At 44.5% G+C, this 9,933-nt stretch overlaps 1 protein-coding gene across 2 annotated transcripts; it reads right to left on the reverse strand.

Moving 5' to 3' along the window:
- Positions 1 to 71: 71 nt before the first annotated feature.
- Positions 72 to 9,814, reverse strand: LOC144094176 (uncharacterized). 2 transcript variants are annotated; one of them, XM_077628092.1, is made up of 8 exons: positions 9,360 to 9,814; positions 7,379 to 7,578; positions 7,276 to 7,302; positions 6,262 to 6,324; positions 6,088 to 6,159; positions 5,817 to 5,891; positions 5,240 to 5,302; positions 72 to 4,730 (listed from the first exon to the last, which is right to left on the reverse strand). In XM_077628092.1, exons 1-8 carry the CDS (start codon positions 9,599 to 9,601, stop codon positions 3,607 to 3,609), a joined length of 1,866 nt encoding a protein of 621 aa, XP_077484218.1. In that variant the 5' UTR covers positions 9,602 to 9,814; the 3' UTR covers positions 72 to 3,606. The 2 variants fall into 2 exon arrangements, with proteins under 2 accessions (XP_077484218.1, XP_077484219.1); XM_077628093.1 differs by having other exon boundaries at positions 4,645 to 4,730; positions 5,240 to 5,322.
- Between the last annotated feature and the right edge of the window lie 119 nt (positions 9,815 to 9,933).

The following is a 9,933-nucleotide window of genomic DNA, read 5'->3' on the forward strand; positions in this document are numbered from 1 at the left end:
AGTTGGCGGTAAAGGCATAAATTGCTCAAAACTTTTTGAAACAAGCTCAGCGGCTCAGCCAAGCCAATCCAGAAAAATCCAATATGGCGGCGTTTGTTTACCCGGCTGGTTGCTCGCGCGTTCGTGGTGCTGGCGGCCGCTAGCTCGATGCAAGCTTCGTAAATACTGGTGACTTGCTGCTCCCACGCTGCATTCCCGCTTGATTTCCTAAGTACTTACGACATCTGCTTACCCGCTTTTGCATTTCGATGTGTCTGTTGAGGCAGCACGGTGCATGGTGGCGAGCGGCGCGGCCAGCGCGGCTGATTAGCAGCTGCTTAGGGCGCTCGCTCGAGTACCAAAAACGTAAATAGTTTTCTTCAAAGAACAGTTTATTAAAGGAAACATCATTAGTGACAATCGATGTACAAAAGTGATTTTAGGCATCTTGGGCATTGCAATATCAGTGACAATCGTTCTAAAAATCAAAATTAATAAATTCCATTATGGAAACCTAGAACACATGAGCGAGTGCACAGGGAATATATACAGGGTACAAAGAGGTAAGGTACTATCAAGGTAGGTCCGGTACATATAAGCATGTGCTACATTCATGTAGCATATGCTTTTGTGCAGGTTCAGATGAACAGCAGTGAAGTACAACATCCGAGATGTATTGAAATGTATCTGTCTGTGGCTATGCATACACACATACAGAGAAGGGCAGCGAAAAGTTTCAGCCTTTCACTCGTTGCATCAGACTAAGGACAACATAATATGCTGCAGTGCTATAACTTAGTAAACAGATGCCATGAAAAGAACTTAGGTAACCTTGGGCACGTTTAGCTCTTGGCAGATGAGTTACAGGCTTGCATGCTTTAGGACACAGCTCGTCTGCCATGCCCTATTTTGGTTTCTTTGTTTTGTAGATACCAAGGGGAGGAAGATGCAACCAGGGCAGGCCGAGAATTGTGTGGAGAAGCGACTTTATGAAAATTCTCCGAACAGTTGTGGCCGTGGCTGGTGACGAAGAGTAATTGGAGGTCATTAATTCAGCTTGCGATGACACATTGGGGTGTAACAAAATATGCGTGCGTATAAATAACTCATCTGAGAAATGAAAACGCACAGGGTTCGTAACAGGCCAGTAATGTTTCTCTATGTGGCATTATACTGCATCTACCACAATGTCCAGTTATTATATTACTGAATGGTAAATTTCAAGTGGTCCGTGTACTGTACAGTATCTGCAAACGCTTATGGACGCCACACAGTTCAGCGTAATGCGCCGGCCGCTGCTATTGTGCCCCTCATGACCCATGTGTTGCTCCAAAAGGTGAAACCCCAAACGCTACAACTTCCAGAAGGAAAAAAAAAGCAACTACAAATAGCACCGCAGCATATTTCGAGCACGCTTGTATTGGACACCAGCAAACATGTCAAACATTTTTCATCTTATGCGTACACCCCTCTTAAATGTTACAGAGCCGAGCACCTGAGCCAGTCCGCGTTTGCTGCCTGTGGGTTCTGCTCTCTGTTTCATACATCAGGTGCAATGCTGTCAAAGCTAGCGCTCTTGTTTGCGCTGCCTGCATCCATGACCAAAAAGTAGTGCGTTCCTTGTGGTGAGCGAAACATGGTGAATGCTTTGCCTACAGGCTTACTACATGACGCATTTGTCATGAGCTTGATTAAATGCACTGTTATTGCTGACGACACGCTGTTGCTTTGTCAATCCTCAGACCACTCGGCCACAAAACAAGCACGGAATAACATACCTCCCTTCATTTTTCCTTGCTGATTACTTTCGTACATTTCACTGTGTTGTACCTTATGTATGAAATGAACTGTAGCTATCACCAATTTTCCCAGCAGCATAACAGAGGGCAAGCCATGACCAGAGGTTGCCAAGTTATATACCACAAGAACTCCTGGGTTCCGCAGAGCACTTTTTGGTTTTTGCGAGCACCTGAATCGATGTATGCTTCAACATTATGGTGTGCTTCACAAATTTACTTTTTGCACAAATGGCACTGTTACTGATCATAAGAACTATGGTTAGCATACAGCCAGTCATTAACTGAATTCTGGCATTCCTTGAAGGGCACTGAGCCTGTATACTTGTCACGCAGGAAGAAAGAGAAGCCAAAACAAAACGGTTTCCCTAGCACCTCTTGTAAGTTGTTAGCATTCAGCAATATTAATTTGAGAACCAATGGTCATAGCAATGCTTATACTAACAAGGCACACAAGGCTTCTAGAAGGCAAACTTGTACTTTGTAAAAGAAGTAACGCAGCAGGAGCAAAAGCAGTCAGTACAGTATATGTGCAATCGGAGCAGAATTACGGATAAACAGGTACATAAATACTTATATACATAAAAAATAAATAGTACAACAAAAAGTTAAAGAGAGAGCACATGTGTAGTAAGTAGGCAGCATTAAAAATCCAAATACAATAATATCCTAACACAGTGCCTCATGAATTTAGCCGGCTAATTTGCGCCTCTTTCTGGCGGGAGCACTCTGTTTTGTTTTTGACGTCATGCTCCTGTTTAAAAAGGAAAGGTGCCAATGCAGCCTTGTGCGGCAGAATAATTTAAGGAATTTAATTTTGCAGCCTAATGAACAGAAAACAGCTTGCTGGTTAGGCATCCTCTCAACAAGATTCCTGGACACATTGGACAAATGAGCACAGCAAGAGATTTCTTTTCTGAAGGCCGAATCCAATTTCTTTATATAATTTAGACATGCCTCAGAAGTTGCGGCAATTGACTGGAAAAGGTGCTCGGGAACACCATTCTCCTTGAGTAGTGCAAAGAATTGGTGTCGTCCATGGAGAGAGCCACCGTCTGCTGCAAGGAGTGTTCCCTCACATGTGCATTCTGTGGTTCTCTGGTCAAGAAAGCTCTTCACAAGAGTGCCAGCGACATGGTACACAACATTTTCGTATACTATGTCAGGGGCATCTTGTGAAGACGCCTGCAAGTCAGATGAACCTGAGCCTTGCTGCCTGCTGTGGCTTGTGCTTGGAGTGCTGCTTGGTGACAATACTGCAGAAACACTCTCCAAGTTGGTGAGGAACGCATGTGTTGTCACTTCGCAGTTTCCTTGCGAAAGTTTGAAAAGTTGGCCAATCCAAATATGTTTTACAGCAGCCACGAATTGGTACACATTAGGTGTCTCATTGCAGCCATGTTTTTGACGAACTATTGCAAAAAAATTTTCCAACGGATCCTGCTGCAACCGACGAGTGAAAAGATGAGTGTAATCGAAATCTGCCTTTAGATCTGTCCACAGCAGAAGTAAGGCTTTGATTGTAATCTGCCAACCTTTGATGGTGTGTGGTTGCTTGTCCAGAGGACCACCAAAATGCCATTGGGCGATCCAATCTATGCACGACTCAAGGAAGACATGATGTTCCGAGCCTTCTGTCATTGCGTACCGCAACTTGTCGTCCTGCTTTTTCAGGGCCGAACTGTTCAGGCAGTCAAAAAGCTTATCCATCCTTTCCGTGAACTCTGCTGTAAATTTTGCATCAACAGGAAGCTCTTGAATGGCAATGAGAGTGAGGAGTGCCACAGATACGGATTCGCTGAACACTTGTGTGGCGTACTTCACTCTCATGTCAGCAAAGGGCATCCTGTAGATGTGTTGCTCTTTTAGTTTTTTTTGCCAATCTGCTTTTGAGATGCTCAACTGGTGTTTTGGAGGCCCGATCAATGTGACGAGTTTTTTTGTAAAGGGTTTCGATGTGTGTCCAGTCAACAACCTCAGAGCCAATGGTGAGCTTATGTCGTCGCAAATTATTTCTTGTGCATTTGATTAGGTGTGGGGTGTCAAACATGAAGTATATTTTGCGGTTGTTGACAACAAAATATGGTTCATGGATAGAATGGATGAGCATTCTTGACAGACTCACATTGTTCGACCCTTGATCACAAATGACCGCTTTCACCAGAAGACCTTTGGTTTGAAGCTGCTGAATTAAATCTAATAGCAGCTTGCGCATTGCAAGAACTGAAGTTGCATTGTGGGACGCTGCAAAGGCTACTGGCTGCATCCAACTTCTTGATATGCCAGACACCGCCATAACAAGGGCTATGTTTGCCACACGAGAAGTCCTAGTATTCCCATCATCTGTGAAGCCAATTACAATATCTTTTGATTGATCATACATCAAATTTTTTTTCAAGGATATTTCATCGAATAAAAGACAGCATGCTTTGTCTTGTAGTGGCCAATCTTTTGTAATTGATTCTATTGCATCCATGGCACCTGGAATGAAACCAGGTGTCATTGGGATGTCTGCCAGCCAGCGCCTTAGCGTCCTCACATGTGGCAAATGGAGCATTTCTCTGAGGAAGCGATAAGCTTTTGGAGAGTGAAAGAACAAATTGAGAGCGAATTGTTTCATTTGTTTTGACCAGTGCTTTTTGGATTTCGGAAATGAGCAGAGCCTGATTTGAGCTTTAACCAATTCAAAAAGGTCTTGTGGCAAATGCGGTTCAAGCTTGTTGAGAGCCTCCTGCTGCGTTACTCGCCTTGTGTCGTGCCTTTTCCTAATCCGACTCAGTGCCTTTCGGTACCTGTCGCTTCGAGAATGCAACTTCTCGAAGCGCTTTTTGGTGCGAGGGGTGTACACAACTGCGCCCTTCCTCCGCCGACTCTTGGGCGTTCCTGATGCTGGTGTCATCACTGGCTGTCTGACACTCTCTTTGGCACCGCTGAGGCCACTAGGACCAGCTTCAGCTGCAAAAAATATATAAAAAAAGCATTTTTATGTTTGCCTCAGAGCGAGACCTACATCTACATCCCTCACAAAATCAAGATTAGGGTGCAGTCACAGGGCTACAGGTTGCCAAACTTGCAGGGCAATGTTTTTGTGTGAAATGATGAATACAGTCGTGCCCCGTTAATATGATCCTCGCTGATAGGGACAGTTTTTTCTGGCGACCAACTTTACGCCTCGCTTAAATGGAAACTAGTTGCTCGTAATACAGACAGGGTAATAGTTAATGGATCTCATTGTTATCCATGTGTTTTGCCTGCTTAATATTCAGAGCAATTTTTCATGACAAGCTTGAGTTAAGCAAATGGAAAAAACCAGAAATATTTATGTGCAGTAAAGTGATACCTACACGCTGCTACGGGCCTGCCGATACCCATCATGAATATATCAAGGTTACCGATGCATACTTTTTCATTGAAGTGGAAGGTTGTAGTTTGCAATAAATTCTAATGTTTTCTTGAGTACTTACCATAATCAGGTGAGTCCCATGATGCTGATGCAATCACTCTGATGGGTGTGCTTTGGGCAGCACCTGTCAAATAAATAAACACACTGTGGGAGGCTTCAACCAAGTATTTTAATTCTCAGGTGCACATTTTTAGCCTGGCTACGCAGCGTGTATGTGAATGGTAAGCAACAGGCTAGTGAAGCAATTTCCACAACAAGTACCTGAGAAGGCTATCCAATGTTTTCATTGAGCTGAATGAAAAATTACCTGTAAATATAATTCTGTACAGATAACACAGGGGTCCACCACGTAAACAATGCATTCATACATATGCACACAGAAAAATATATGAAATACTAGTTGGTGAGCATAAAGTTAACACTTGTTTCTTCTCTTCTGAAACAAATGTCTGGCATCCGAAGTAGTGGTACAGTAAGATGTGCCGACGTGCACCTAATTATTGCACACCACGACATAATTGCACACTGCTGCTATTGCAGAGGGTTAATTTATTACGTGCAAATCTGCAGCAATAGTGCTGCAGTCCATTGTTGAATTTTCATAGATTATCACTGCACTATTAGTGCATTGCACCTACCTTCTTCGTCAGCTGGGGGAGGGGGCGTAGTCTGCACATCAGTGAGCTGCGGGGCACGTGAAGAGTGTGGGTCGTCTGCAATTAAACGACCACTTAGACACTCCCAATCTAAAGAAATCAGCCAGCAAAGTAATTACATATGTTTATTTTTTTGTGCTATGACAGAGCCCTCAGCATAAGTAATACTGCATTACAGGGTTAGCCTGAACCAAATGAAAAGTTCTTCATTTCAAGCTGTAATGTAAAACAGATCCTGACTTCGTGCACCTACCTGTGTCATGGACAGCAGAATCTGCACCAGCAATTGTGCCTAGCCCAAGTGTTGATGGCAACGGCAAGTAGTCTGAAATATAGGTACCACTTAGTTACTCCCAAGGAAAACAAACCAACTGGTGTAGTGAGACATTAGGAATGTTTTCCTATGCAAGATTGCAGGAAGACTTACCGTGACCAAGCATGACTTCCGCTGGTACAGCAGTGGACTGTAGTGGTGAAGCGGATTCAATGCCTATGCGAACAAGGAAAAAAAGATAGCCAATCAAGCTCTGCATAGCAGCACCTTCTGCTCAGTGCACAGTATGGCCTTGATGTTCTATTTGGAACGGTTTCTCTTGCTGGGAGTTAGTGTGATCTTAAATTGGGCTTAAATCGTTTTTGTGAGTTTGTAGGCAGTTACGATTAAAAAGGAAAAATTTGTGCGATCAATATACCGCGACATACAAAATAGCGCAGCAGCACACAGGAAGAAGAATGAAAACACACAAACGAACACTTTACTGTGAACCACGAGGCCATAAATTCACTTGATGTGCATTGTAGGAAATACAAATCAAACTGCAAACCTATCTATGAAGCGTGCAATGTCACCACTATTAATGCTTGCAAACTTATTCCCGAAATCATTCAGGAAGAAATCAGATAGCCTAAGTGACATGTGCATCGCTAAATATCCTGGCGGGTTGCTCCTCAAAGAACCATTTTTACCTTAGAAACCGGTAAAATGTTTACCCTCCATGCTTGCACAATATGCGGCCACTTCATGTATAATTACCGCCTCGTGTGTCACAATAAGCTGCTGGCAGTTTGTGCGTGTGTGTGTGTTCTTTCTTGACCCTGTGTGCTATTTTGGAGTGAATTCGCGCAGTCTGCCCTCTATTCACCGCAGCGAACAGTAAGTAATAATGACAAGAATACTAAACATAGAGTTGTAAAAATTCTTTTCCTCACTGCTGCTGGAGTGCACTATCCAGCATCTGATTGTTAATATGGTTAAGAGAAATTTAAGCTACAACATGGTACACAACTGCAGTCTGATGCAACTGAAACAATGGCCACATGACATTGAAGCAGGAAAGTTTTGTGCCCGGGAAGTGATGTTTGCAGTTAGCCTCTATGAATGCAATTGTTCCCTTTGGTCTTACATTTACAGGATGGGTTTTTCTGAAAATAGTGCCCTCACCTTGTGCCGCACCTTCTTCATAGAAATCTGCAACAAAAAAGCCACAGGATATACTGAGGGATCAAGCTTGGGAAGAATTTACTGGGAGAGGAATTTTGCTTACCCGGGTGCACCAAGGCTCTCAGACGAGGCTCATGCACCTTCACGGAAGGGACTGCTTCATGCGTGAGCCTTGTGCAGGCATCACTAGTGAAGCAATCCCTCGTGAAGTGCTTTGAGCAGAGCCTGTATGTTTTGTAGACCTTTTCCCTTGGTGTCTCCAGGAGTTCAAGCCTATTGGCATATTTCAGCCAAATGGAGAATCTGAAAAACAGCCAAATAACATGATTTCATACATTTTAAAGGTTTGCATACCTCACTTCAGGAATGCTTATTAGCATCTCCTTACACAGCAAAGGGGTACGAACATTATATAACATATATGCGTGAAAACAACTGTGGCAGGATGCAAGCAAAATAAGACAGCAGTTTGTAACAATGTGCCACAGCCTGCTAGTCTATTGCTATGCTGGCCAATCGAAACGATGAATGAAATCACCTTTTTAATGTCTGGCTATGATCGACAAGCCAGAACCTTTAAAATTCTTGAGCTTATGTTTTCTTTTGTGATCTGCTTTTGGTTTAGGTAACAATAACTAGTTCTTTGTTCCAACTGCTTTTTGGGTGCGGCATAATTTTGTGCAGCAGATAGAAATGGGGACAGAGCTTCACTGCAGACTTAAGCTCTATCTGATCATAGCAATTATTCCACTCACACTTTTCTCTAGGTAACTGCATACTAACCACCACCCATGATTCGTTCTTTTCTAATTCCTCCATTAAACACAAGTGCCAATGTAGCTATGCTATGGCAGACAGCTGCTTGCCCACAAATTTGAAGTCTGGATTAAGAACAGCAGGTAAATGAACCAGTAGGCACAGTTTTTCATCTTTTGCTTTCACTGTGATCAAATGGGAAGTGTGAAAGGGATGTGAGCAGAACATCAACAGGAAACACTGCTCTTTCAAGAAACTGAAGGTGCAGGCAAATAGCATGGGTCCAGAAGAAGGGGAAAAAAGTGCTTAAGCAAGGGAAATGTCCCAAAAAAGACACAGACAAGAAGAAAGCGACCTTCGCCTTCCCCTCACCCACCCGCCGGAAACGAGCGTTTCCGGCGTACTAGGCGAAACTATTTGCGAGCTTCCCAAAAGCTGTCAAGGACAAGGCGCGAGATAAGAGACATATGTGAGGAGATGGGAATAATGCGGAGAGTTCAGAGCCCTCCAAGGTCAGTCGTGCGCCCCGCGAGCGAGCAGCGTAGAGGACAGCCGGGGTGGAGTGTGGAGCGAAATTTACAATGCTGGAGCGGCAGCACTACGGTAGGCAATAGTTTCGAGAAACGCTTCCACGGAGTACATGGGTGGTTGAGCGCGGATATCGCGAGGAAAAGCTCCGGTAAAAGTAAGAAAAACAAGACCGGCGGACTTTCTATATGCGGCTCACGGCGTGCAATGGACTTTCAGCGCGGTGTCCAACACTAGTGGTGTTAGTCTGAACAGCTCGATAATTTATGTGACGTGCATCACTGCTGCAGAAACCATGCACGAACACGCAAGAAATAATATTCAAGCGCGCTGAACTCCGTAAAGAAACAGCCAAACTGAGCATTACAATTACTCCGCTGACGACGCTATAGGCACAGAAGTTAGAATATTCATATTTAAAATACACTCTGAGGGCACCGGAATCTGCGGGGAATAAGCTTTTAAAGGCAGCGAGAAAAGTCAGTGAGTCAGACACACACACACACACATGCGAACAAGCAAGCAAGGTAACTAACGGTCCCACGCTTATGAGAGGCAACGGCTGTTGGGCCATCTCAAACTGCAGCACCTTCCCTTAATTTTGCTTTAATGTCCTTAAACGTACTTATCAAACTCATCTCGCAAAACCAAAGCCACTGCAGTAAACAGCGCCAGGTAAAACTAGTTCTATTCCGTCGGCAATTTCAAATGGTAACGACCAAGGGCGGTCAAAACAAAGGCACAACGGTCGCCAACGGCTATGCAAAGAGGGATACGATAGTCAGTGAATTCATAAATACCTGTGGTCAGAAGGAAATCTGAAGAGATGTTCTCCACTCTTGCCGGATGTGCTGCACCACTTCGCGCAACAATACATATGCGACATGACGCTGAGGACGGTAATCACGCTGGTCCAGTGCGCACGTCGCGTCGGCAGTCGCTCGCGTAGTTTCGGTATGCTTGCGCCGGTCGCTGTCGTCTGCTGCCACTGCGCTGCAGCGTTGCCCGCGGCGGCGCTGGCGGCGCAGACGCGTTGTGTCATTTTCGCAATTTATTTCTTTGATATACTATTTTTAATGCTTACGACTGGTTATATTTTCATTCATAAGCATGTTTGTGTTGTCTATTATGGTCGAGAAATTTTACTTTTTATTAGGCTTGACTCCAGCCGCGTTTGCCGCCAGATACCAGGATCGCTGCAATCGTTCCGACCGTGGCGACACTTACGGCGCGGACGCGCAACTTGCAACATGCCACAGCTCGGCCAACTCGGTCAGTGCTGCCGTGAAAAGCAGATGACGCGCCTAGCGGCCTAGCTGCTGCGCATGCGCAACCTTGTACTCGAAGAGAAGGCGATGCCAATCCGCATCGAAT

Source organism: Amblyomma americanum, chromosome 6 (assembly GCF_052857255.1).
Source record: "Amblyomma americanum isolate KBUSLIRL-KWMA chromosome 6, ASM5285725v1, whole genome shotgun sequence".
NCBI classification, from domain to species: domain Eukaryota; kingdom Metazoa; phylum Arthropoda; class Arachnida; order Ixodida; family Ixodidae; genus Amblyomma; species Amblyomma americanum.

Bases quoted from the DNA above. Each gene is read 5' to 3' on its own strand.
- LOC144094176 (XM_077628092.1), bottom strand. From the start codon at position 9,601: ATGACACAACGCGTCTGCGCCGCCAGCGCCGCCGCGGGCAACGCTGCA. The intron at 7,303-7,378 runs GTAAGCAAAATT...TTTTTGTTGCAG, and splicing joins GAGAGCCTTGGTGCACCCGG to ATTTCTATGAAGAAGGTGCG. The intron at 5,892-6,087 runs GTAGGTGCACGA...GTTTAATTGCAG, and splicing joins TTCTGCTGTCCATGACACAG to ACGACCCACACTCTTCACGT.